Genomic DNA, 27475 nt, shown 5'->3' on the forward strand with positions numbered 1-27475 from the left:
ACAAATGTGGTACTTCTATTCAAAATTATGCTGCTACTTTATTAAACAGGCGGAATTGAAAATCTTAGTTCTGCACTACATATCCCAGTATACCAAGCAGTATTGTTGAAAAAAAGTCGGAAAGTCCCCAATTAGTTTGCAACAGTGCTCGATTTACTTTCGTTTTCACTTACTGTGCTGACTAACTGTGGCATTGCGGAAAGAGTTCATACACCATAAATAACAGCTTTCACACGATTTAGTTGTGTGTGAGAGGTTGATAGCCTATCTGTTTATGCAGACGGTATTTTTCTGCACTCACGATTAACTGGAGCGATCATTACATCCGCACTAGGAACGATGACTTCTTTAGACATACGACCCGAATCGAAGAAACAGGTAGCCTAAGCCCGTCGCAGTTCCTGACTGTTTTGAGCGCTTTTCTTGAATTTAATATACATTAGCCGACTTGTAAGGCATGGAGTGTGGGTATGTGAAACAGCTCGTAAGAACTTAATAAAATGGCAGTAGTTTTTCATACTTAACAATTGGATACGGCGAGGTTTCGATATCATAATCCTACCCAGCAGGAATAAACGCGACGTAGTCGGCCTATTACAACTGATTGAAGGAACAAAGGACATGTGGCGATTGTGCTGTTTTAGTAATAGGCCTATTTTGTTCCTGATGTATTGCTTCGTTGTTTTTCTAGGTTGATGACTTCTGCAAGCAACTCACCAAGGAGGTAAGTTTTGGGTTATTGTCGTAGGTGTTTAACGACTCATATTTCTGCTGTGGTTTTGTGTTTATGATGTAATTGTGTGTTTCAGGCAGAATCTCTGGTCTCAACATTCTTCCCACAGAAGATTGCGGAGATGGAGACACTGCTACAGGTATGGAGTGAAGGGGAGGGGGGTTCAAGGAAGTGGCTTGTCTGTGCTATTTTATCTTGATAGTCACATAACTATTTTTAGACTGGCAGTTTGTTTTATCACCATGTGTCACAACTGTTTTTGGTGGACTCAAGGCCTCCCTCAGCGTCGAGGATCTGTCTTCCCTGAAGGCGCCTTTAGAAATCCCTATACCTGACCCTGCCAAAGAGGAGCTGAAAAGGAAGAAGAAGGAAGAGGTATTGTCATTTAGTGAAATACATGAATCACCATTATCATCACATAGGCCTATTATTTTCAGGGAAAATGTGTTTTTATGATCAACAGTGCAGACAAGATGTATTGTGTAATTCAAAGTAATTGCTACTGCTGTTGAGCCAGAGTTTCTGTTGGCCTTGGCCCAAGGCCATGCTCACTATGGGCTCCATCAGACCTTTTCATTTATGTCAGTAACTTGTTAATTTGTTAATTCATGCAGCTCATATTTGCCTCATTAATTAATGCTGCATGCATGTTCAAACCTCTTCCTCTGGCTCTTGAACTATAAACCATTCTGATGATTTGTGATTGGTTAAAACCAGCTAGTCACTGATAACACATGCCAGTTCCACTCATTAAGGGGTACATGTAGCCTAATTCTCCAATCTGTACATTTCAGAAGTGGCTGCATGTAAAAGTTGTACATGTACAGCTGAATTTAAGCTCTGAAAAAAGGACTATCAAACCCATTAAACCGAGTGCTTACATACAGCATAGTGAGTCGATGTGTAAGTGCTGCGGGGATTACAATAATTACAACAGGTCAACCTGCATTGCATACATATCCTTTAGCAGCAATGATTGAGTAAATAACTGTGTGAATGTGACAGTGTTGTCTTAACTGAGAGAGGACTGTAAGTCTTTTATTGGTGTCTATATTTTATGGGCTCTTCCCTTCTGTCCATTTTCCTACAGAAAGAGGAAAAGGAAGGCAAGAAAGACAAAAAGGATAAAGAGGAAGAGGAGGAAGGTAAATAATACCCTATTAACCAAATTTTTCCATTTTAAAAAAAGATTTCATATTTGACCCAGAGCATAGTTTGGTCATGTTTATGTCATGTAGAGCTACACGAGCAAAGGATGGATTGGATGAAAATGACAAGAAATTTACATGGTATTGTTTGATAATGCTGCTTCATCCTGCTCTCATATTAATTAAGGCTAGCACACTCAAATCCATCCTGCCCAATCTGAAAAAGGAGCCATAATATGCTCATGCCAAATTTCTGTAGTTACAGAAAGTGAAGTTTTACAGGGTGACAGTTCCCAGCTCTGCAGATGGGCCTGTAGGCTGCCACTTCCATCTATGTCATTGAGAGTGAGGCTTAAATAGCGATCATTGAAGATTTTACGAGAAGGCACATTTGTATTTGAACTTTATAGAAGTTGTCCTTTATATGTGTTACAGTTTAAAGGGGACTTATGGGACCCTGGCTGCGGGGCCTAGTTTCTGGCAGTGTTTAGGGCCCTGTGTCTGATTCTGCAGGCCCCTCTCCTTATTGTGATGTGTCCCCGGGTGGTGAATATTGCAGTGTATAATCAATTCACTGGCTTTGCTATAGCCAGTAACAGCATATTATTTATTTTGTACTCAAGAAGTTCTGGCGAGCAATACCATTGGTGGGGCTGAACGCAGTATCCCATTATTTGTAACTGTTAAAGCACTGCAGCCACTGTTTATCCCAGACTCCCTATGTGACTGTGTTTCACAGCCTGTGCACAGGGTGGAGCCGTTCTCTAACAGCCCACTGCCTCTCAGTGGTGGAGCTGTCATGAGTAGGTTGTGTATCAGGGCTGTCTTTCCCCACCAGGCCCGGCCTGCGGACCAATCGCTTGCAATGAAAAAGTGGAGAGCCTTCTGAAGAAAATCAAACCCCACATCCAGATGCTCAAGGAAAAACTCAACACTGTGAGTCTGACACCGATTTTTTTTAATTTTTAGATCCATTGATATTTTTTTATTCCAACCTCATACATGGTTTTTAATGTGCCACACTTTGTATGTTTCATCTGATCAATGTGTGTATACAGCTTTCGTTCCCCTACCTTACATTTTGTCTTTCTGTCAGGTGTCAATGTGGGTGCAACTTCAGATTCCCAGAATCGAAGATGGGAATAACTTTGGTGTGGCTGTGCAGGTCAGCCTCTCTCACCATTTGTGTGTATTACTTGTACATAGCACTTGCTCACAAAAGCCATAAACTAATACCACTGAAGTTAAAATGTGCTGTGCATGCTGTACACATGCAATAAGATCCTTGTAAAATTAATTGTTCTCCCTTAATTTATTTACCATGAAAAGCAATGTATTAATACCTACTCCTTGCTGAAAATGGCAACGGTGTCTGTGAGGTCAGTAGCTCGTTACACGTTGGTTGCCAAGCATGTATTTTTCAATTTTGTGCTAACACGCGGAATGTGTGTGACACTCATTATTGTGTAAAGCAAAACAAATTTACCTTGTTTTACAGGAAAAAGTTTTCGAACTGTTGACCAATACTCGCACCAAGATAGAGGGATTCCAGACACAGATCTCTAAGTAAGGGAAACACAGTTTCCATGTCCCCCAACCTCAAAACATATTCATTGTTAATTACAAGTATGTTCCTTCATTGTGCATGGTATTTATTAGAGTTGCATGAATTAGGAAATTGACAAAGCATGTATATTTTTTATGTAACAATTTATGTTGCTTATTGTTTGCCCGCTAGTATATGTAGTTGTGAGTTCTTTCTTTTCTGTGCTTTTGGGCATTATTAATGCCTTTTTTCCCTCTTGCCAGGTACTACAGTGAGAGAGGAGATGCTGTGGCCAAAGCCTCCAAGCAGCCACATGTGGTCAGTGTGTCACATAACTTGCAGTATTATTTTTATTAAATACTGCTGTAGTGAAATCTTAGGTGTTCTCCAACAGAAGCTTTATGCATAGTAATATCTGTAAAATGTAATTTTACACTGAAGCTTCAGCCACTTCTCAACTGTTTTGGACATAATGTGGCTTCTACATGTGTCATCTGCTGTGGGGGTGACCACGCGTGTTTCGGGTTGATTCTAGGGGGATTACCGGCAGCTGGTGCACGAGCTGGACCAGCACCAGTACTGCGAACTGCGCATCGTTGTCCTGGAAATCCGCAACACTTACGTGAGTCGTCCTTTTCCACTGCTTGGCTCTTTTTCTGTGCTGTGTCTGCCATTGAGGCAGTGATTGTCTCCCAGGGGCTTCCTAATAATAACAATAGTAATACATTATATTAATTATTTACCTTTCCTAAGTTGTAGGTGCTTTACAATAGTTAAAACACAATAGAAGCTATAAAGTGCTTGCCTGAGATAGAAAAGCAGTTAGAAATTCAAAAATCTTGTAAAAGCTTGTCTGTGATTATTGTTCGTGGAACAATGTGCTGATCTTTCAGTCTATCTTTCTATAAATTTGAAAAGATAAAGAAAAGTAATAAATTTTTTTTACTTGAGCCTTAATGAACACTTAAAATGCAAGAAAGAAAAGCAGTCGCATAGGGTCTTTTTATATAGTGAAAAGTAGACTGAAAATTCTAACGTCCTTGTATTGTGTTATCGCTGTGTTTCTAATCTGAGCTACTAATGCCTCACGGTGATAGTAATACATTCAGTGGAAGTCTTGGAATGAAACAATGTTCATAATAAGCATTCTCGTTTACTGAAATGTAGATTAATATTTTAGTTGAGATAAAGAAACTTTTTAAAGCACTGTTTTTTAATGGTGAAGTTTGGTTCAATCACCATAACATGTTGCAACCTATAAATGGTTGAATTACAGTCATGATATAATGGTTTGATCATATACTTACTTCCATTCCTGCAGGCTGTGTTGTATGACATCATCAACAAGAACTACGACAAGATCAAGAAGCCGAGAGGAGACTCTAAGGCCCTTATTTACTGAGCCTGCTGAGCCATGTAACTTACTGAAACACACACACACACACACACACACAGGTACACTGCAACATTACAGACGCATGATATTGAATAACAAACCACAGTACTTTTCAAATAAACTCTGATTTTAAAAGTGCCTCCAAACTGACGAACTGAAGACCCTGCTGTACTGAAAAATATTTGACTCCAATTTACAAAATAAAGCAGCGATATTAAATTAAATGAACATGATTCATTGAATCCTTGGTTGAAAAACTGTTTTACCCTTGTGTGAGGTACCATTCCTGAATTCCATAAGTAAATATGTATGAATATAAATAGGATACAGAGTCTGCTATTTTTTACTGGTTTTATTTCATTTCAGAAATGTGTACAAATATAGATACAGCGTGTTCAGGCATAACATAGAAAATAGTGCAATAGCATGCAGCTGTAATTGAAATGGTTCAGTTCTATGATAATGTAAATACAAAATCAGTTAATCACAAAGGTGAACAAGCTTTTTACACAGATCATAGTCTACGACTGGTGGTTTCACCTGACTTATGTAGCTTCTCAACCATGTCTTTTTCACATGTTCCTCCGTAACAATCCCTGACCCCATGACCTTGAACTTTATGCTGTAGGGCTGCCACTTGAGGTTAGGTGAACTGATGTTGTTTCCCCAGTAGCATTATTAAACTGGGATTTCCCTAGAAAGCTGGGATAACACACCTCCTTTATTACTTCTGTCTTAAGGTTTGAGTGTTGGTTTATCCAATCGTCTTTAAGTGTTCTGTCGCGGTTTCCCAGCTGTGGTCAGCAACCCCACCCCAGGCCGCCCAGGGCAGTACCAACTCGGTCCCAGGCGGTACCACCCCTGGTATAGGCTCCTCCATCCCAGGCACCCCAGAGCGCCCCCCAGCAGCTGGGTGGGGAACTGCGGGAAGTGGGCCAAGAGGCAGAGCAGCAGGAAGACCCAGAGGCCCAGGAGGAAGACGCAGAACAGGAAGAGCAGCCTCAACGGGGCCCCGGAGACCCCGCCCAGGGCCAGGTAGGGCCCGAACACGGCCGTCTCCTCTGCCAGCAGCAGGCAGCACAGGCAGAGCAGGAAGGCGTCCTCGGAGACCTCGTACCCGCGCCACAACATGCCCGATTTCAGGCAACTGGTCTTGGTCTCCCCCTCCCGCAGCAGCAGCAGCAGGGGCTGCCCTGCCCCGCCCCCGGTGAGGCCTTGTGGCAGCTGCCCACCCACAGAGGCGCTGAGGGGCTTGTAGCAGCTCCCCGTCGCATTCTCCAGGAGAGACAGCGCCCGCCGAAAGCCCACCCACAGCAGGCCTGCCGTGGCCAGCCGGGAGAGGTGCCGCAGCGAGAGAGCGAGGGACCGCTGCACGGAGAAGTAGAGGAGGAAGACGAAGGAGCCCACGAAGATGCAGGTCCAGCCCCAGCCGGAGCGCAGAAACTTCCTGGAGGGGAAGAGAGAGTCTTTTGAATTTTGAAATGGAATTTATTGAGCAAGCTTTTGCATCAAATGGATTCCATCAACAACGAAGCAGAAGCATTTTAAAATATTTTGAAAAACAACCACCACACTCAAGGTTTCAAAAGAGAAAAAGATTCATACTACACATCTATATATGGCAGGTCAACACCAATCTGCGCTTAAGTTAGTAACAGTCTGATAGATACTTTGTCAAATGAAATTCAAGAGAATCAACAGAAAGTTACAGTTTAGCAGTCTGGCAATTTTACAAAACGTATTCATGTGTGCACTAGTCTAAGGGTGGCATACACAATTATGACATCATAGAATATAAACTGTCCTCACCTGTATAGGTAGTGGCTCTTGTTTGCAAAAATGCTGTACTGTGAGACCCAAAGACTCAGGGCAGGGCCAAACAGAACCAAACCTGAGAGCACCAGGTGAAAGTGTCGCCGGAAAGAAGCATTGCCAAGTAGTCCAGCTGCGAGGTTAGTCACCGCAACTAAAACGGAGTTAAGGAACATCCTGATCTGAAATGTATGTGTCACTGACAGGAAATTAATAAAAAACTGTATAAGTCTGGTTCACCGCTCCAGTAATTAAGTTAGTTCACCGTCCAGGAGTGTCAAGTAAAAAAAATGCAATATTACTCTTGGGATATTTAATTGTATATGATGAAAAATGGATGCCAACGATTTATTATTAACACGCTTCAGTCCACTGGTGATCTAGCAATGAAGCAATCCAATGCTGGTATAATCTTCTTGAGCTAGAATGCCATCGATTGACTGATCCAATATTGTAGTGATCCTGGTCTTTCGTGATCCTGCAGTCAACGCCAAACCCCAGTGACGAAGTCATGCAATTCCATGCAATGGCCCAGAAACACACCAGTGCCTCCACATGTTTGCGTTTGCTTCCCGGATTCTCAAGGTCCTGTTTATGACATCATCGGTTTTCCTCCTTCCTATTGCTCTGGTCTTTCCACCCCTTTTCTTTCTCATGTCATCCTTAATTCATAGTGCTGTTTGTCACTCCATCTGTTTGTCCAAAGAAACACCCCCTCATTTCTGCCTCTCTCCTCTCTCTGCAGCCTTGTCACCTTTCAAACAACAGGGGAGTGGAAACCCCTCCCCCTCATATCCAACCCCTCTCCTTAAATGGGAAGTTACAGAAAACATTTTGCCATACTATATTTCTCTTATGACATTATCACAGAACCCCTCAACAACTATATGGCTGCCTAAAGATGTGCAAGTTTATGTATCAAAGATTAAAGTTAATATTAAATAAGGTATGTGCATGCATGATTTTTCTAGCAGTGTGTAGGCCACAGTTTAAAAATGTCAAGAATGTTTGGCATGCAGTACTACACCCCCTTAATCTTCAGTAGTGCACAATGGGAAAAGGTTACAGCTAAATTGGCAATGCTAACCTTAGCAGGCTCACACTATATTACATTGTATTGCATTTAACTGAACCAACATTGTCACATGTGGCACAGATGTGAACTAATAAACAGTGACCTTCACTGCAGTGTGTCCTCCTCCGTGTTTCTAAATGTGTAACTGGGTTATTAAAAGGACTAGCTCAGGACTTATCTGGATTGCCACTCCAGAGGGGCTAGAACCTTTAAAACCCTAATTCTTGCACATAAACAGAAGCTTTTGTTTCAGTGCATGTAAATATACGAGAAATATTCAGTTTCAGTTGTTTCTCAAATTCTGTACCGCTCTGAGCAATGTGATTCTGCCACAGCAGAATGGTTTGGGGAATATGCTACATTAGCCTAGTATAACAGTGTTTTTCATTTACTTGGACTTTAAGGAGACTATTGTTCCTTGCACTATGAATTACACAAAGCCTGCTCAAATAGCTGTGTTGTAATTATCTGGCTGTTTTTAAACATTTAGGCAGAAACCCTTTTCTGGAAAGACATGAAAAACTAGTTTCAGGTGGGAGAATTGTGTATTTCAGACACACAATGTTAGTATTCTACTGAAAATACAGCAGCATCCTAGTCCAATAGTTTTAAGTCTATACCACACTAGCAATCACACAGCGTTGAATCTGTTAATTATTGTAGCCATTGCTGAACTATATTTGCCTATGAAATTACGCCACAAGGAATGTCATGTATTACAATGTAGTAGTCTGCAGTACAAACTGATTAGTGACAAATGGGCTACTGAATAAACAAATATTTTTTTCTATTTTTAGCTGTTACGTCCCTCTACTGTTATCTTCATTACTAGACTCAGCTGTTGTTATGAAAGCCTGTTTCTGTCAATCAGTGGGCCTTCCCAGTCTCTTTCCCATTCCTTTCTTGTGTTGCCCTATTTTATCAGTATTTACATTATATCATTGTCCCCCTTGTTGCCAGTCTTTTCACTTTAGTGCATCTACATTGCTGAGTGCTTGTTCACAAATGGAAGTTGCATTTACCACGCAATATCCAGTCTCCTCCCATTTCTTAACCTAGTTATTCCAAATTTATGTCTGGGACAGTTTCTACTCTTTCTGTGTATTCGTAATGTCCTTATGTAAAACCTGAATTCCTCCAAATCCAATACCACCCCGTCCCCCACCTTCGTCTGTCCTAGTGCAGAAAACCTCATTTTTAAAATGTCCTTTCTCTACCACATGCATGTATGCTTCTGTTCCTCCCCCAAATCCCATCCCAATCCTCATTACCCACATTAACCCACAAAGAGGGCGCCCCCTGACTAAGCAGGGGGATTTTCAGCAAGCGGCTGTAATGTGCCAGAAACAACTGTCAGAGGTAACCTTAGCCTTGTTTGTATTTCATGCAGGCAGCACTGTCGTTCCATGCCTGGTGTTTGCAGCCTCTGTTACTCTGTAGTCAGGCCACTGTAACACCCTTAGTTTGGCTCACAACCATGCTTTCCAGTTGATTCTTTTTGTCATTGACTGGAGGAAGCCGTTCCTGAATCAGTTGTGCACCTTGTTTTCACTGTGCAGCTTCCCATTTCTATGGTGCTCTGCTGGATATGCATTTGAACCAGCTTAGCCCCTCCACTTCCCGCACAGAGCTGGCCCTTGCTGCTAGCTTGAGGGCTTGGACGGTGATTGAGCTGCTTTCGTGAAGCGTGAAATTGGATTGTACATTCCAAATTTGGGTGGGACTGGACATGCCAAATTAAAAAAATGAGTATGTAAAAAAATTTCAGAGTACATTCCCTACACGTCACAGGGCCATTACCTAGAGCTAGCCTACTGCGGCTTTGGAAAGCCAATACGTGTCCCAGGAGTCCATTCTGTCGGGCTGCTGTGGAGAGAAGCTGTCATAAGCTGCTGATCAGGGACCAAACAGTGCAGAGGCCCCTCCACATTCATTGGACAGGACAGTTACTTCACCAGCATCAGGACAGGATCCGGCCAGGAGCAGAAATGATAGGTCCAATTTGGTTTTGGTTTAGCAGAGGAGCGATGGACAAATTTGCCTCTTCAGGAAACACACATTGTTCATTGTTTTCAATATAGGGGCCTCTCAAAGCAGTGACATTAGCCAGAAACATTAGCTCTCTAGTAAGACTAGCACACTATTATGGCAATGGTGACTTCAGTATTATACACATGAACTGTTTCTCCCAAGCGATTCTTTTTAAACCAAGAAGGCAGGTACTATTTAGAACTCCCTGAACTGCAGTTTCTCCTGGTTTTTCTGGTTTTCTTTCAACAGCAGTCACTGTACACCTTGGCAACAATGTGTGCAGTTACTTAACCAATCAGTGACTTGAATTAAGCAAAGAAGTACACCAGCAGGCACTGCAGCTTTTCAACGCAGGAATTTGAGGTCCCCAGTTTCCATGGTTGGTTACAGTCAATCTTGTTCTCAAAGCATTGAGGGTAGGTCCATTTAAATTCACTTGGCCTACCAGTAAGATACTAAATATAGGTGTAGCTAAATAGCAGCAAGTGTACTTGTTGGTAAGATGCTTCATGAGATGATCTCATGTAGCCAAAACTTTATTAACAAACGTCCGTTCTGCCATTTATCCCTCTAACCCATGTTGCAGGGACATCGAATACATTGGCTCAGTGTAATGTTCTTTGAATGAAACAGCAAGCAAAAGAGTGAAAATGGTACATTTACATACTGTAATTGTTTATTATTATGGTAAAACATGGGTAATGCAAGTGAAACAGACACTGACGTACAGAACACATTCAAAACTGCATACACGCCTACGCACGCATATGCACACACATTACCAGACCCTTCACCGTGACCATGTATGCACACGTTTCTTCAACACACACCGACAGCCATTGACATCTTTAAATCAGAAAATGTGTACATTTGTTTACAAAATAAGTTTTTTCTTCTTTTCATCTAATGGGCTGGAAGTTAAGGTGAATAAAGTATTAAGCATAAAAATTACATTTGGAATATTTTTTTTTCTGTATACACAGTCAAATTTCCAAGTTCCTAAATTTTAAACAAATTACTTTGCTGAAGCTTTTATCAAAAAGCAACTTAAAAGATATTGCAGGTAGTCATTTTCTCACTGCTTTGCATCTATTTACACTTTTAGGTTTAGAAAAACCATTGTCAGTAAGCGCTCTTGGAGGAAGCACTTTGTACATGGTTTTAATTGTATTATATAAATCAGTTCAGGCCAAGCCAAAGAGCTATAGTTTTTTCTTTAAGCGGAGGATTAATAAAAAGTCCCTCTTCTTTATCTTAAACACAATTACACTGCAGGTTTCTGTGGTTTTGCAGTTGGAGACATAAAATGGCTTTTTGCAAAGGCAAAAACACACCTGAAAGTGGGAATAAAACCCTTTCGCAATCATGGCGCGAACGCCCGGAGCAGACTGATAAGGTTTCTGCTCTAGCCGCTGGCTCCTCCCCCGCTCTGCTGCTCCTCCCGCGGATCCCACGGCGCGGGAGGCCGCGGTTACTTCCCCTCCTTCGGTTCTCCCGGCGCGACGGGGGCACGCTCGCGCTCCCTGTCCTCATCCAGCGGGTGAGTCTGCCTGTGCACCCACAGCCTCACGGCTCCGTCCCACTGAGAGCACGCGCACAGACACACATACAGGTGCACACGCATGCACACACAGACACGCACGCACACACAGACACACGCACACATGCAGACACACGCACGCATACAGACACATACACGCACGCACACAGACAGACACACTCACACGTACAGACACACGCACGCATACACATGCGTACCCGCAAACACAGACAGACACATATGTGCACGCACACACACACACAGACACACGCGCACACACATGCACACATGTTTAGCATATTTATAAACTACACATATCCATTTAGACACACACACACAGTGGGTAGATGAGACAGTGATTGGAATGCGGTCGCTGAGTGAAAGACCCAAAGTGACACAGAAGGACAGAGACACAAAATGGGACACAGATACAAGCTTGGTGGCAGTGGTAGCAGGAGAGAGAGAGATGCATGAGGATAGAGACAGAGAAACACACTCACAGAGCTGCTAATCATGTTGTCCTGGTAGGGGTGCCAGCTGACGTCTCTCACACAGGCATCGTGGTCAGACAGTTTGGAAACCACACTGCCTGTCAGCACGTCATAGACTGAAGAGAAAAGCAGAGTGAGACTTACGCACCATTCACCGTACATCAGCATATTTTGACACCATGCAATTCAACACACACACACACACACACCATACACACTTGAACACACACTCAAAGACACACACACACACAAACAATACACACTCAAACACACACACACACACATAAATACCGTACACACAAACACACACACAAAAACACACATACTATAAAGACCATACACACACACACACACACAAAAACACATTCAAGCACACTCAAACACACACACACACACGCACACACACACACAGACACACACGCAGACTCACTGACGATTTTCCCCGTGGAACAGCCGGTGTAGATGAACTTCTGGCCGGTGCTGAACGCAGGGGAGAAGCGGCAGCGAATGAGCGTGTGCTGGACACCGTGACCGCGGTACGTCATCACCGAGGTGTCCCCCGTCAACTTGTGCTTCTTCAGAGCTGTGGAGAAGAGGGAGGAGATGAGGGTTCAAACCCTGAATATGACATCATTAACAGATATCAACAGAGCCACCCTACCCAATGAGCGGCTGCTTAGGGCCCCGAGACCACCAGGGGGCCCCCTAATTATTTAAATATATATATTTTTCTATAATGTGGGGTTGGGAGCATCAAATCCTGCTTAGGGGCCCTCAAAGCACTGGATATGAAAATAAACTGGGTGAAAAGGTGGGTGTCGCTGGATCATTGACAAAAGCATTTCCCTGCGACGGAGAAGCAGAACTGCTGGTGGAGAACAGGGCACTACCTCACAGTCCCCCCCCCCCCCACCCTTCCTCATGGCCGCACCTCTCTGGGGGACCTGCTGCCATCGGTAGTCCCAGTTCTGCTGGGTGACGGCCAGCCTGGTGGCCGCCAGCCCCTCCTTCGGGGAGAACTTCCTCACGTCCCACAGCTTGATGGTCTGGTCCTTGGAATTGCTGATGAGATAGCGTGCGTCGCCCTGCCGGAGGACAAGAGAGGAGGGGACTCAATGGATCTCAGTTAAACTATGAGAGGAATAGAGGAAGGGACTCAACAAATCTCAGAGGGTTTTTAACTAAGCACTGCAGCAGTGTACTAGAACAGGCATGCTCAAAGTTTTGAGCTTAGTGGGCCAAGTCTTTACATAAGCAATATCCAGCAGGCAAAACTATTATAGTTCCCCATTCTTTTTACATTTTTGCTTAATTCAGGGCTGCCAAACCCTGTTCCTGGAGATCTAACGTCCTGCAGGTTTTCACTGCAACCCTAAGAAAGCACACCTCATTCAACAGCAAGAGATCTTGTTTAGCTGCTAATTAGTAGAATCAGGCATCAAAGTAGGGTTAAAAATGAAAACCTCCAGGACGGTACATCTCCAGGAACAGGGTTGGGCAGCCCTGATTTAATTAGGTAAGTTGTTTAATTTCAAATTACCAGGCTTTCTGAAGGCCAAAGGAAAGGCCATAGTATGGGCATCCGTGTGTTAGAGCCATTACAGAATGTATCAAAGGACACTGCATCAGCCAGAAATGCTACTCTTATATTGTTCACATCAGGACTCCACTGTTTTCTGTTGTGAGAGACAATGAGACATAAGTGTAGCCATTTAAAGTAATGTCAACCAAGGTTTCACCTGTAGACTTACACTCGCAAGCATGCTATCAATATCTGCTTCATGTTACAGACTCATTTCCTCATCCACACGAAGGAACAGCATTCATAAACGCACTGACTAAGCACTTCTCGGTATGTCTTCTGAGGGCCTGTGAGTCTCTTGTTTTGTTACGGGTGAAACCGATCCAAAGTTTACAGAAATCCCTGGAAGGATGCCCCACGGGCAGCTGAGCGTGTCGAGCTCCGACATACAAACAGAGAGCTCTCACAGACGGTGTCATTTCCAGACCCATCAATCCGGCAGCGCTGCCCTATGGGGAGCTTCAGAGGGGCGGGGCCGGGGCTGGGAGTGGGGGTGGGGCACTTACTTTGCTGTGTATGAAGGTGATGCCGTCCCGGTGCCCGGCCAGCTGGCCCACGGGCTGCGGCCGGTCCTCCCGCAGCGTCCGGCGGTCCCACACTTTGCACAGGGCGTCGTCGCTGCCGGAGAACAGCAGCTGGGACGAGCCGTCGGCGAAGGCCACCGCGTTCACGTCGTCCTCGTGAGCGTCGATCTGAGGGCGGGGGGGCGAGGCGTGTGGGCAGAGGGAGTCAGATAATTACATCACAAACCTACAATAAATCTCAACCATCCAGAGTTATTATTGACCTCAGACAGGTAACCATAAATAAACAGAGCGCAGTCCAACTGCTGCAATGCAGACAAACAGAGCGCTGAGAGAGAGAAGGGCAAATGTATCATCGCATCACTCCGGTGAAACTTAATCTGCATAAAGAGGCCGAGTGACAGAGGGAGCGGAGAAGAGGACCTGATGAGTCAGACGCTCTTAATGGGCACAGCACAGGACAAAGAGCCCGCAAGACAAGAGGAGGTGTGGGGCTGAGGGCGTGCCGGCTGCCGGACGAGAGCGCGAGCGATTGGACGCAGCGTCAGCGCCGGCACCAACAGAAAGGTGGCGGCGAACGCGCAAAGACCGACCTTGAGCGTTCTCTTGTTTTGCTCGCGGTCGAAGACGTAGAGGCAGCCGTCGTTTGCGCTGTGGGAGAGAAAAAAGATGCGTACTGGCAGCAGAACAGAGACACCGCCACGGCCACGAACATAAAACAGGACCACTTTTGAGACCCTTGTGGTATTTATTGACATTTTTTGGCAACCTCAGTAAGTGTAGCCCATTATGAATTTGTCAGTATCAATTTCCCAGCAGAGGGAAGGTTTTTCAGCACATCGTAGCTACATTTCTGGGGGAGCTTAGCTCCGCATTGTTTGTAAAAAAAAAAAAAAAAAAAGAGTGCATGCCATTTGTTCTTAAAGTGGAAAACCATTTCAAGACTACTACACAGAAAAAAAAAACTTATAAATAATACACTTTCCAAAAAAAAAAACAGACTATCTTGTCAACAAACGGAAGTTTTTGTCTTATGCTGTACCTTTCAGATTGAACAATGCACGCTGCATTTTTATCAGCTCTTCCTGGCAAATTATCTTTATCAATATTAAAACAAAACCCAGGGGCTATCAGCGAAAAAATACTGGTTGATACGTCTATACCAGGGCGGCCCAACCCTGTTCCTGGAGATTTACCATCCTACAGGTTTTCACTCCAACCCTAACAAAGCACACCTTGTTCAACAGCCAGACAACTTGTTCAGCTGCTAATTAATTAATACAATCATTTGTGTCAAATTAGGGTTGAGATGAAAAACTAGAGGACGATAACCAGGAACAGGACTGGCCAGGCCTGTTCCATTCAAAGAGAGCTGAAGAGTCACAGGCCCACTCACCCCCCAAGGATCTCTTTGCCATCAGTCGATGCCGCAAGAGAGAAGACGCAGAACCTCCGCTCGTCTGGGCTGCGAGAGGAATCAGGCAAAGTCCTCTGAGTTCATATGAATCGAATTCCTCACGGCCAAAATACATTCCATGCTGTGACATCAAGCTCATAAGTAAAATGCTCAGATCAGGTGACGTGGCATTTCCGTTCTGGGAAAACGATGAATGCCACATGATAAACAAATGCTACGGGGACGAACGCATGCAATTGGCCAAATAAATGCTGTAAAACAGAGTCACTAATTAAGTTTATATTTTTCCCACATAATACATCATCTTCATTCTCATTTATAAACTCATTCATTTTAAAACCGTAGTAGGCTCGCCATTACCTGGCTGTAAAAACTATTATGGTAACACTAACTTCAGGTCTAGAGCGGTGTGGGTTTCACTGTCTCCATCGACACTGCAGACATGAACTAGAGAGGAAGGGAAAAGAACGGGAAACACAAATCAGAATGCAGAAAACAAGACGCCACAGCTACAGGTAAGTGCAATATCAGCTGGATAAGCTTCAAGTTTCCTTTCCTTCTTGAAAAGCCGAAGACAGTGCAAAGTCTCAAACTCATACAAGCAGCAAACAACCTTAAGTGTTATAAAAACTTAAATACTTTACAGCACTATATACTTTGTAGACATCATTACATGAATACATGGAAATGGGTAAATACACACACACACATACTAGGGGTGTAGGAAACATACTGAAATATCATTTCAGCTATAATGAGTGCAAAGCCTGCCAGTGACAACTCATCTCCTTTAGACTGGAAGACTCAGACCAGCAGGAAGGTCTGTGTTTTCTTACTGTAGTCAGACCAGCTGGAATAGAGCACAGAGCGGGAGTCAGGGGAGAAGCAGACGTCCAGCACGCTCCAGCCGACGTCCCTCGCCTTCACCGTGCGCTTCAGGGCGAAGCGCCCCCTGCTGGTGTCGTACACGCGGATGTTCTGGTCTGGAGGACAAACAGCGCAGGAGGGTGACGTCAAATCCTTCCTTTTCCCCACCGAAAAAAAAGGTAATATTCCAAGTAGTTCAGTAATTAGCACAGGCGTAAGCAGACTGCAGAAACAGGGTCACCCGTACAGTCTGCTTACGCATGTGACCGTTTCCCCCATTGCAAAGTAAGTAGTCACCCTGGCACGCTGACAGGAAGGTGTCGCCATCATCGCTGTAGACCCCGCAGAATGCTTTCTGCTGATACGTGTCCTGGTGGGCCACGTGGTTGGGCAGGAAACTGGGAAGGCATATTGCTATGACATCAGTGGTGAGTTAAGCAGGCATGACCTGGATCACCCAGTTCAGAATAACCCTATCCATATTAGGGACTTTAATGCAAAGTAAGCGTGTTGTATTATCCAAATAAAGCAAACAGGCCATTGAAATCGTTCATTTTTTATCATTCAGTTTCTTTGCTATTGAAATTAAGGACTAAACTAGCACAATACACCACGACTACATAATTCTGCTAATATCTGAAAAGTGAAGATTTATAACTGGCAGTGCTTAACTGCAAGCACAGCCTGTATCACTTATTTTCCTCATGAAGAAAAGTATTTTTTTTTCAATTAGAAAAAAATGCGTATCTACACCGTTGTGTAATTCTCCAATTAAATTACATACAACACAAAGCATAACCACATAGACTCCGTCACTGCTGCTTAGGGAGCATGGCAATTAGCATCCCCTCCGCTCACATTACCTTTTCAGTGGTAACATATCCTTCAGTGAGTGTGCAGTGTATTTCCTGAGCGTTACTTACTGTGAGCAAATGCGACTGCACTCTCCATGTGAGAAACTGGAGCCTTGACACCGGCCCCGTTCCCTCTGAGACAACACAACAACATCACAGTCACCGGAGGACACGAGATGCATCTCCCTCAGTCAAGGTAGGAGGGGATCTGCTGCACTGCCTTTTCATCTTCCAATCACAATAGAGCGCCAAAGTATAGCGGATGCCCTTGGAACATTAGGCTACAGGCAGCAGAAACTGAGCTGCCATTTGAGGAGTTGCCATTCTAGTTTCTCTTCTGCATCAGTGAAGGCAAAAAGCTAAGTACAGTGCCCTCCAAAAGAATGGGAACAGTAGAGTGAAATTTGTTATTTTTGCTTTATACTGAAGGCATCTGTATTTGAGATCAAAAGATGAATATAAGTCGAAAAGTACAGATAATCAGCTTTTATTTCATGGCACTAACGTGTACTTTTTACCATTTTACTGAAACGGCTGTTTTTTTGTCGAGTCCTCCCATTTTCAGCTGTGCAAAAGTAAGTTAATGGATAAATGACAGGTGTTAACTGTTGCTCAGGTGTTTCCTTTTGCATGGATTGTTCACACATACAATAGCAGTGAGTGTCTAGCCTTGGTTTTATTCTTTGTTTTCACCTGTGGAGATTGCATTTGGAGTCAGAAGCCAAACACCATCATGAAGACCAGAAGATTAATAATAGTTGAAAAACAACTCTGAAGAATTCATTAAGAAGGATAGCACAGAAAGTGAGTATATCAAGTACAGCTGTTTGAAAAGTCTTGAAAAAGAAAGAAATCACTGGTGTATTCAGAAAAAAATACTGTACAGGTCAGCCAAGGAAGACAACTGCAGTTGATGACAGATGAATCGTAAGAGCTGTTAAGTAAAACCCTAAAACAATGGTCAGTGACAGCGGTAAAAATATCCCAAGCCACCGTATGCAGAAGACTTTGAGAGCAGAATTATAGAAGCTACACTGCAAGACGCCTCTCGTTAGCAGCAAGAATAGAAAGGCCAGATTAGAATTCATCATGAAATACAGACGAGCCAGAAGTGTTCTGGAACAAAGTTTTGCGGGCAGGTAAGACCAAAATAAACCTTTACCAAAATGACAGAAAGCCAAAAGCGCGGAGAAAGGAGGGAACAGTCCATGATCCAAAGCACTCCTCAGCTGTGAAATATGGAGGAGGTGGGGTAATGGTTGGGCATGTATGCCTGCTTCCGGAACAGGCCCAGTTGTCTTTATTGATGATGTAATAGAGGATGGCAGTAGTAGGATCAATTCAGAAGTGTACACACATTTTTTTGTCTGGCTCTGTAAAAAAAAAAAATTTCTCCAACCTCATCGGTCAGAGTTTCACCTATCCTGCAGTCAGACAATGACCCTAAACACACTGCCTATGCAGCTAAAGCATTCATCTTTGGGGGAAAAAGTGGAAAAGGTTTGGGACTGGCCAAGTCAGTCACCTGATTTAAATGCAAACGTGCATGCATTTCACTTGCTGAAGAGGAGGATGAAGACACAAACCCCACAAAGCACAAATCAACTGAACGTGACCGCAGTGAAGACCTGGAAAGTCACTTTGAAATAAGATACCAGACGACTAGTGATGTCAACGGGTAGTAGACCTGATACACTTATTGCATTTAAGGGCTATACAACCAAATATTAAACTTTATTGCTTTGATTTACCTTTAAGCTCATGTTAACTTAATTTTACACAATTGAAAAGGGGGGTGGGGTTCAACACAAAAACAGCGGCTTCTGTAAAATGGTTAAACACACGCATGTGAATACTATGAGATAAAAGCTGACTGTCTATGTCTCGTATTCATCTTTTGATCTTATATCCAAATGTCTTAAGCATATCGCAAAAATAACTAATTTCACCCCACTGTTCCCATACTTTTGGAGGGCAATGTACTGTAACGGCAGCCCAGAAGGTGAGCCGTCAGTCAAACACACGTATCACCCATTGTAACAGAGTGGGACATCTCACCTGTCTCAGCATAAGGGGGAAACTCTGTGCAAGCTCTTTGCCCGAGGAAGCAGTGGCCAGTAGGATCTGAGTCCGGATTTCACTCTGGTCCACATCATGAGTGTCAGGTTGCAAGTCCACTGACAGACAAGGCATTTTGAACATACTATCAAAGGACATTCTGTCAAACACAACTACACCTCCACTTTTTCACCAGTACACAAAAATACAAATCTCCCAAAGAAATGGGACGTATAAGTTACCAGGGGGGTTATAGCGGTCTCTTAGACGGCTCTCCCAGGCCCCGTCGCTGTCATCGTCCGAGTCGGAATATGACTGGACAAGCTGTAGACCTGTTACCCCGCTTCCATGGACCAGCCGCACCTGGCCCCTCCAATCACAATGAAGGAGAGAGACGATTATAAAACCACTAAGTAGCGCTCTTAAACCATAAATTTCAAAGTCAAATTTAAAAACATTTGTTAAGAGGCCCAAATCTTTCAGCAACTGCTATGCCAAAGGCATACCAAACATTTTACCACCAGAATTTGAGTCTTCAACTCATAAACTACACAGAACTCATGACATAACAGATTGAATCACCAGATTAATTCATCCACTGTATAAAAGCCCTGACCATCTAATGCTAGTGTTATACCATGTGTGTGTTAAAACAGTTAAAACAGTTCAGTGCAATGAATGCGTAAAGGTGCAATGCAACATCATCATTGTGCAATCTGACAATACAAAAGGAGGGCATACTTTTACAATATCTTGTCCTCACTTACCTCCTCAGTAAGTACGCCAGCACTTGAGCTAGATCAACGTCCTCTTCTGCTGTTGACTGTCCCTCTGTCTGTCTGCGGCTTCGCTGGTTAGTGTTCTGATTTGTTTCTTCCGGTTCCGACTGGTCTGGGTTGCCGCTGGAGCCCCGACCGGACATCCCAGAACTGGACTGAGAGCCCATAGACTGAGAGCCTAATAAAAATGTTTGCTAGCCAGCTATAAAGGCAGCAAAAAAACAAACAAACAAACACACACACAAAACATTTTATCAACAGAGAAAATATGTGCCCATACTGACGTTAAACCAAGCTACGTTAATTTAACGTTAGCTGACATAAAATCAGCTAATACAAACTGACAACATTTTTAAATAACAGCGAGCTAACCATGAAAAATATTTCAGCGTGGATGATGCTGGCTCACAAGAGCACGTCGGCTGTACCCCTAGTATTACTAAAATAGTACTAGCCACTATTCTACAGTAGTCTAACGTAGCTAGACTAGCTAGCAGATCCATAACAAAATTAGTCTAACTACGCCAACATCACAAACTACATCCTAAAATAACACACATTCGGTATTCGTATAGAAATTCATGAGAAGACAGGTCGCGCTAACGTTGGCTAGACTAGCTCGTTAGATAACACTAATTCACTTACATAAGACAGAGACCTGAACCTCAGTCTTGTTTGCATCTGCTTTTTGAACGTTTTATTCGGAACCACGTTGAACTGACCCACTTTCGGCTTGGATCATTTATCGTTAGCTGACTGTTAGCTGTTCGACAGGACTGATAGCACACCAACTAGCTAACGTTAACGAAGGCTAAAGTCCATGTGTAACGACGTAAACTTGCAAACTGGCTTTAAAATATTGAGATAGCTAATGTCGTTAGTAACTGTAACGGTAATGTCCGTTAACATGTCAAGAGAGGAAACCAAGGAAATTGAGAAAATTGTTTAAAGGCAGGATTATCAAGCTAACGTAATGCTAGTCTTGCAAGTTACCTAGCTAGCTAACTTAGTGCTGTCACTACCTGTGACCTAACATTAGTTTGCAAGCTAGCTAACGTTACCTACCGTGTTAGCTTGTTAATTAGGCGTTTTGGCAGTTCTTTCGAGCACCGCAATTCGCAGATGTCTTCTAGACTGTGCGATTATATATTTATGTTATCAGGCGTCAGCATATGAAGAATGTTATAATCATTGTGAGACCAGCAGTTTTCACGGGCAAGATGTTTTCTAATAGGCCGCAGTCTGCACTGTTTACATGCTCCGAGTTCATTCCCCTATTCTCTGTCACATGACTCGCCTCCGTCAAACGAAAGTGGTCTTTCTGTAGGGTGGAAGCGAAAACCACCCGTGTTCCAGTTAGAGCTGTACACAATTCATTCAAATAGTATCATCCTGATTCGACCCGAGTAAGGTCCCTGATTTAAATCCAAAACATAATCCTATTTTAAATCCTTATTTAAGTTTGATTTGTGCTTGTGCTCATAAGAATATGGGCTGTCAAATTTTATTACAACATTCCACTTTTCACCAACATTCTTTGTTGTGAAGTAGGCTAATTTTGGACATGGCACAGGCATTTTTGTTCAGTTATTTTTATTTGATTTGGACACTACATGCAATGCTACACACAACATAACACCCCCCCCCCCCCCCCAACAAAACAACAGCACCATACATCAACGTACAAGGTGGAAATTGTGAACTGTTAGAAGTGTAATCTTGAAAGAGAACTGACAAGACATTTAAAAAATAAGTTAACTAGTTTCCCCATAATATTATAGAAAGTAGCAGCTAAATCAATGAAAGCTGATCAATGAAAATGTCCAAGTCTTCCTTTATATGAAAGACCACTTGTATTTTATATAAAGTACAATTTTTTTACAATATTTACATAAAAGTTCAAACCTTGCAACATCCACCATTGCTTACCACATTTATGCCACCTGTTCAAATTTCATATTGGTTCCAAGATCAAAAAAGTTTAAGTTTAATTTTTATTTCATAAGCTTTTCTTTTTCCTGCACCACAGCACCTCTTATAAAGGTTAACAATGCTAACCACTGTTGCCCCTCTTATATGCCACTAGAATGGTGGTGTGCCACAGATCAGGTGCTAGGAAGCACCATATTCCTGTGGTGGTGTATTGGGTAATTTGTTAATAAAACAAATTTTACTTCTATAAATTTGGCACCCTAAGTGGGGCTGTAGCCTACAAATCTAACTCTCACCCAAATGTGGAATGTTAAATTAGTTATTTGCAACAGCAGCAGGATTCATGGCTAACCCCATTGCCAGCTCAGAAGAGTGTAGACATCAAATGGTGTCATCAGCTGCTTCTTCTTCATGTGGCAGACTACAGTTAAGCTCACATAGAGTGGAGTCGGAGGAAGACCATCATGCAGCTGTAACCTGCAGTCCAATGACGCCCAATCGACCAGTGGGTGTCGTTAGATTGTGATGAAACGCAGAGCCCTAATTGGCTGAACCCTCACATCCCCTGAGTGGGGCAATATGTGAGTTTTATTCCTTTATGAAAAGGATAAAACAGTCAAAACCGATACTACCTTTTATTATAGTGGTTGTTGCACTATTGTGGTTGTTGTAACCTTAATTAGAACAAGGAAGAAACAAGGACATCTAGTGGGCACTAAAGCAGCTACTTTTAAATTACACCCCTCCCTTTGTACAGTCAGATTCATTAAATTATCCACATAAGATTGACTAAAAGCTATTTTACTAAACTTTTTTTTTTACTAAACTACTCTACTTTTGCCAGAAAATAATACATCATTAGGTTTGCTAATAAATATCCATATTAGCAAACACAAACATTCAAATTAGTATTTTTTGCCTTCATAACTCTACTGAGCTGGCTATGATTTATATGGCAACATACCATATGTGGCCAATATGTAGTCATATTAGTCAATTCTGAACTCAGTTAGGTGCATCACATATTTACACAATTTCTACCTACAGTATTGGCTTCTAGGCTATTAAGTTTTATGTCAATATTTTGGAAATGCATAAGCCTGTCAGGATTTCAGTGAGAAGATTACCATGATACAGAGCTATTAAATGGTTGTCCTGCAGTTAATCCCTCTGGCAGGTGTGCTGGGAGAAGTAGTCAGTCTATGGGTTGACGAGGTGTCTCCTTGTATGCATTATCCCAGCTTTATTTTATTTATTTATACTGTGTTTGCTGGCTCCAGATTACATTTCAGGCAGACATTCATGTCCAGAGTGACAAATGCGGAAACCTAGGCCCCGACTATAAACTAGTAAAGCCTGTTAGGGAAAATAGAGGACTAACCAATAAGAAAACACAGCAAGCAAAATAAGACTGCAATGCGAAAGAATATCAATAAACAATGTAACAAATTAGGAGTGCAATCGATGGTAATTAATCACAGCTGCAGTAGTCTAGCTGTTGGCAGAAGAACTAGAAGGGGTTTGGGGGAGGGGTGAGAAGCCAAGGTATGATTTGATGACTCTTCCATCGGTGACAAGAGGCAGGAATTGTTTGTGCTGTTCTGGCTGATGTGGGGAGGTCACTCCACCAGTTTCAGAGACACAGATTAAGCCTAGTCCTAGGCTGAATTCTATTTTGAATGGAGATTCTCCATAGAAAAATAGCAATTCAGTCCAAGACTATGCTTAATCAGTGTCTGTGAAACCATCTGCATTGTAAATATAGACCATGATGATTTAAAGGTCCCTAAAGTGACTCAGATAAAACTAAGTGGGGAAAAATAACTCATGAAAAAAATTTTGGCTGGCTGTGTTAACTATTTATGAATCCACTCTGCAAGTCACTGCATATGCAATTTAATTTTTAAATTAGTGTTATGCTAATTCCAGAAAACATCAATTGAATGCAATATTACAACCATATATTCATGTAAAATGTTAATTTTTAGGCAAACCGATGTTTCATAAGTAGGGCCATGTTACTTCAGTCCTCCACCAGCTAGAGGTCATGATAGCCTCTTTTTCAAGCCACTTCTCAAACAATTATCCCATCTGAACCATCTCAGTAATCTAAATTGATAAAAGTGTGATTGACATGCAATGTTTACAAGTGACACTCACATGTTAAATTCAGTGTTAAATTCAGTTTGATTACTCAGTACCGTGGACATGCTACAGTATTTTTAAATGCCGCAGAGTACCATGTTTAAATAAAAAATGAGAGCAGTTATATAACATTTAATTTGAACAAAATGGTAATAAATCATTCTAATTAATAATTACTAACACGGTCTCATCAAGCCCTTTTCAGGCTCAATATCGAGGCCGTGTGGCAGCTTGTCCACAGATTACACACCTATCTGCTAATCAACACTAGAGTCTTGCAAGGATCTGATATAGAATCAGTGTGACTCTGTGCTGCACCAGCTCTGATAAATGAGACCTTAGCTGAGGTCTTGGAGCTGGGTTAAAACAATAACCTGCTTTATATGGATTTATTTTTCTTTTTACTGCAGTGATACTCAATCCTGGTCCTGGAGAGCCACATAGTCTGCTGGTTTTTGTTTTTTCCTGTAGATCAGAGACTGATTCAGACCCAAAAAACCAGGTAACCCGAATTAACTATGTGCAAATCAACTACTTTAACTGATCAATTGCTGTGCTGCTCAAGTGCTGAGCAACAACAAAAGTGAGCAGACCCTGCAGCTCTCCAGGACCAAGAGGGAAGACCACTGGCTCAAAGACATGCTTTTCAGGACATTTAAAGGTCCATGTTCACTTTACACCCTGACTCTCCCCATATTAGATCAACTAATCGTTTATATAAATGGCTCAATTAGAAACTCAATTGTATGATTAGTCACTTGACTGTGCAGTTAAAGTGCCTATGGGGACTCTTGGAAGATAGCCATTGAAATACAAGTTTAAAATCTGTACAGGTCACAGGGTGGAGACATACCTGTGGCCCAATTTATGAAATGTTCGTACATAATGTTTATTATTGTTAACCAAAATAAAGGCAAAGGGGAGGTACATTTTTGTCATTTAAGGAACAAATTTCCTAAATGTACCCTGAAAGTACAATACTGTTCTATTTGGGTACTGATGAGTACCTTTCACAAGGAAAAATGGTAGAAATTGATTATGCATTACTGGCTATGGGAACAATTTTATGTTCTAATAGGGTACCACCCGAACGGCAAGTGTTAGTACCTTTTTAACCACTTTTTTTTCTGAGAGTGTAGGTGGCTTAGCTGGCTTGAAAAAAACACTTAGGCAGCCCGCCTAAGACGTTTCAATGCAGGAAAAACCTTGCACAGGATTACGAAAAGAAAACACTATCAGAGTAATGTCACTATACATGGCTAATCTGATATGATATATATACTTTTCTTAATAATTATTAATAATAATTCCTTAATAATTACACTGTTTTGACAGTATGATGTATGGATTATTACTGACAATAAATAGGTGTTTTAAGAAGAGAAATATCCAATTTAAGTATCTATTTGAAATAAATAAATTTCCTTTTTTCAATCTATATTGTATAGGGAATTAAAATGCTGACACATTCTAGTCTCTTACAGTACATGAGCCCTTAGCAACTTTGAATAGTGCTCTGGGCAATACCTCTGCAAATAAACATCCATTTTTCCTTTCACCCTCTGATCGCCAGCCAGACCTATAGAAAGTGTGGGAAAGAGAGAGATGTAAACAATTCCTAAACCACAAACAATAAATAATACAAAAAATAAATAAACAGAACACACACATTTTTCTTGTGCACACAAAGGAACATGAACCCAATCTCTTTCATAAAGATAGTGAAACAATATCGAGATTGAGCTCAAGAGGGAAATCATATAGAAAAGAACATGGATACAACGCCTCTGAGGATATGATTCCCATGGGCACGGACCAATCAAATGCTTTGCTCACCCAGCCTTTCAGCAGTCCTCTGTATTTTGTGCAGTGCAGACTGGACCTCTTTTCCATCTGGGACCAGAACCTCTATCTCTCCAACACAATACCCAAAGTCAGCCTGGTCAAGATCCACATGAATCCCACCCTCTTCACCCTCCTCAGTAAGAGAGAAAGAGCATCGCTCAGTAGTGAACTTAGCAAAGGGTGCCAGGTTCATTTCCCTCAACCAGGATAGGTCACTGCTACTTTCTGCACAGCACTGGTTGGAATGTTCAATCCCTGCTGCCATGCACTTTTCAACATCGGCTCGTGGGTTTAAGGGTTTTTCGTCAAGACTGGTAACTGGGTTTTTCTGGTCAATTTCCCTGCTGGTCTCTGGCCTTCCTTTTTCCTCTTTTGGACCTTGTATGTCGCTTTCTTTGTATTCTTTCTCAGCCAATGGATTGATCAGCCCATTTTGTTCTTCACATTTCTCTTTCATAACCTCTCTCACTTTTGCTATAATCTCAGGCAGAATGGTTATCTCTCGGTATCTAGTGCACAATCTTTCCGCCTGATCCTCCTCCCATCCTTGCATCTTCTCCACTGCAGGACATTTGAGTTCCCAGCATCCTTGGCGACAACGCAGCCACACATCGTTCAGTGTTAGACTGAAGTCTGGAGAGTCAAAATACTGATCTTGAAATCGGCACTGGCCAACACATACAGCTGTTGAGGGAGGGTCGGAGAGACAAAATAAGAATATCTCCCTGTATATTAAGACCACACTGAAAAGTAATGAGACTAGAAAGGAGTATTTTTTAAAAAGTTATAAACTATTATATTCTAACAGAGTTCTACATCTGGACACACCTCCAATATCTCTTAATTTGTTCTTGATGTCTGGGTCACACACAAATTTTCTCTCCACTTCCACACTCATCGTGTCTTCAGTATCGCACCTAAATGACAATGTCAAGAACATGTCCCATTGAAATTCAAAGTGACGGAGGTGCTATCACCATATTAACTTGGCAGGTATGTTTAAATAATCAAAAGACGTATCTGCACCACTTTCTCCGACAACTAACAGTTAGCTATATTTGTTCTCTTAATTTCCTTATTCTTGGATGACATTTCCAATATATACTAGCTAGCTTGTTAGCTCGTAGGTAAATATCGTTGTGAAACTGTCTATTTGCCGACGAGTTAAGTTATAGTTAACGCTAGATAGCATTTATGTAACTCGTATTACACAGTTTATCTGAGACAACTAATACATTAAATTAACATTATATTAAAGTATATGATACACCTTATTTGGGAAAATAAAATACATACCTAGAAAAGATTAGTTGACTTCGTTGCCCCGTTCTTTATTTTGAAAATAAAATCAATTTCGACAGGCGTGGCACGGACAGCAACACTCTCGATTTACAGCTATAGATACGTAACATACTAGATGTACCGCTAACATGCTGCATTCTGGGATTTTAGTGTCGACCCAATAAACTTTGACAGCGTGCCGGACATAAACTAACTTTTGCATGCAACGTCGTCCGGTAACATAAGATGTTAAAACACCTCAACATTTGATATCCTGGTCTATTAAATGCTCCGTTCAAAATGCGCTAAATAACTTTTGATGCAACGTCGCCGGAACGATTTTAAAAACACCCGAATTTGATATCCTTCTATTAAATGCTCGCTTCATTTGCCCAGTGGGCTCGAAATGTTATAATTGT

General features: G+C 42.3%; 4 protein-coding genes across 7 annotated transcripts; 1 reads left to right on the forward strand and 3 right to left on the reverse strand.

Annotated features, from left to right (window-relative positions):
* The first annotated feature begins 124 nt into the window (after nucleotides 1–124).
* Nucleotides 125–5047, forward strand: psme1 (proteasome activator subunit 1). The gene is made up of 11 exons (XM_064331245.1): nucleotides 125–378; nucleotides 692–724; nucleotides 810–872; nucleotides 1007–1108; nucleotides 1824–1878; nucleotides 2720–2817; nucleotides 2978–3046; nucleotides 3380–3447; nucleotides 3691–3745; nucleotides 3963–4049; nucleotides 4749–5047. The coding sequence occupies exons 1-11, from the start codon at nucleotides 340–342 to the stop codon at nucleotides 4827–4829; spliced, it is 750 nt and encodes a 249-aa protein (XP_064187315.1). The 5' UTR covers nucleotides 125–339; the 3' UTR covers nucleotides 4830–5047.
* A 344-nt stretch (nucleotides 5048–5391) lies between these two features.
* LOC135252768 (fat storage-inducing transmembrane protein 1-like) lies at nucleotides 5392–10255 on the reverse strand. Its single transcript, XM_064331244.1, has 2 exons — nucleotides 6633–10255; nucleotides 5392–6270 (listed from the first exon to the last, which is right to left on the reverse strand). Exons 1-2 carry the CDS (start codon nucleotides 6809–6811, stop codon nucleotides 5592–5594), a joined length of 858 nt encoding a protein of 285 aa, XP_064187314.1. The 5' UTR covers nucleotides 6812–10255; the 3' UTR covers nucleotides 5392–5591.
* A 140-nt stretch (nucleotides 10256–10395) lies between these two features.
* dcaf11 (ddb1 and cul4 associated factor 11) lies at nucleotides 10396–25477 on the reverse strand. 4 transcript variants are annotated; one of them, XM_064331238.1, is made up of 15 exons: nucleotides 25458–25477; nucleotides 19842–20055; nucleotides 19317–19444; nucleotides 19075–19193; nucleotides 17086–17150; nucleotides 16460–16560; nucleotides 16132–16278; nucleotides 15688–15742; nucleotides 15275–15343; nucleotides 14472–14529; nucleotides 13861–14046; nucleotides 12704–12857; nucleotides 12203–12355; nucleotides 11782–11888; nucleotides 10396–11323 (listed from the first exon to the last, which is right to left on the reverse strand). In XM_064331238.1, the coding sequence occupies exons 2-15, from the start codon at nucleotides 20018–20020 to the stop codon at nucleotides 11213–11215; spliced, it is 1632 nt and encodes a 543-aa protein (XP_064187308.1). In that variant the 5' UTR covers nucleotides 20021–20055; nucleotides 25458–25477; the 3' UTR covers nucleotides 10396–11212. The 4 variants fall into 4 exon arrangements, with proteins under 4 accessions (XP_064187308.1, XP_064187307.1, XP_064187309.1 ...); XM_064331237.1 differs by lacking the exon at nucleotides 25458–25477 and adding an exon at nucleotides 20919–21144; XM_064331239.1 differs by lacking the exon at nucleotides 25458–25477 and adding an exon at nucleotides 20499–20865.
* On the reverse strand, nucleotides 24280–27202 carry thtpa (thiamine triphosphatase). Its single transcript, XM_064331243.1, has 4 exons — nucleotides 27072–27202; nucleotides 26604–26692; nucleotides 25767–26459; nucleotides 24280–25509 (listed from the first exon to the last, which is right to left on the reverse strand). Exons 2-4 carry the CDS (start codon nucleotides 26671–26673, stop codon nucleotides 25409–25411), a joined length of 864 nt encoding a protein of 287 aa, XP_064187313.1. The 5' UTR covers nucleotides 26674–26692; nucleotides 27072–27202; the 3' UTR covers nucleotides 24280–25408.
* Between the last annotated feature and the right edge of the window lie 273 nt (nucleotides 27203–27475).

This window comes from Anguilla rostrata, chromosome 4, assembly GCF_018555375.3.
Source record: "Anguilla rostrata isolate EN2019 chromosome 4, ASM1855537v3, whole genome shotgun sequence".
NCBI classification, from domain to species: Eukaryota; Metazoa; Chordata; class Actinopteri; order Anguilliformes; family Anguillidae; genus Anguilla; species Anguilla rostrata.

What these genes read in the sequence shown, in the direction of transcription:
- psme1 (XM_064331245.1), top strand. Translation starts at nt 340, where the DNA reads ATGACTTCTTTAGACATACGACCCGAATCGAAGAAACAG. An exon ending in TAAAGAGGAAGAGGAGGAAG is followed by an intron (nt 1,879 to 2,719) that starts GTAAATAATACC and finishes TTTCCCCACCAG; the next exon opens with GCCCGGCCTGCGGACCAATC. An exon ending in ACTTTGGTGTGGCTGTGCAG is followed by an intron (nt 3,047 to 3,379) that starts GTCAGCCTCTCT and finishes CTTGTTTTACAG; the next exon opens with GAAAAAGTTTTCGAACTGTT.
- LOC135252768 (XM_064331244.1), bottom strand. Translation starts at nt 6,811, where the DNA reads ATGTTCCTTAACTCCGTTTTAGTTGCGGTGACTAACCTCGCAGCTGGA. An exon ending in AAGAGCCACTACCTATACAG is followed by an intron (nt 6,271 to 6,632) that starts GTGAGGACAGTT and finishes CTTCCCCTCCAG; the next exon opens with GAAGTTTCTGCGCTCCGGCT.
- dcaf11 (XM_064331238.1), bottom strand. Translation starts at nt 20,020, where the DNA reads ATGGGCTCTCAGTCCAGTTCTGGGATGTCCGGTCGGGGCTCCAGCGGC. An exon ending in TTCCAGCTGGTCTGACTACA is followed by an intron (nt 15,743 to 16,131) that starts GTAAGAAAACAC and finishes CTTCCTCTCTAG; the next exon opens with TTCATGTCTGCAGTGTCGAT. An exon ending in AAAACAAGAGAACGCTCAAG is followed by an intron (nt 14,047 to 14,471) that starts GTCGGTCTTTGC and finishes CCCCGCCCTCAG; the next exon opens with ATCGACGCTCACGAGGACGA.
- thtpa (XM_064331243.1), bottom strand. Translation starts at nt 26,673, where the DNA reads ATGAGTGTGGAAGTGGAGAGAAAATTTGTGTGTGACCCAGACATCAAG. An exon ending in CAAATTAAGAGATATTGGAG is followed by an intron (nt 26,460 to 26,603) that starts GTGTGTCCAGAT and finishes CTCCCTCAACAG; the next exon opens with CTGTATGTGTTGGCCAGTGC. An exon ending in GAGGACTGCTGAAAGGCTGG is followed by an intron (nt 25,510 to 25,766) that starts GTGAGCAAAGCA and finishes CACTTTCTATAG; the next exon opens with GTCTGGCTGGCGATCAGAGG.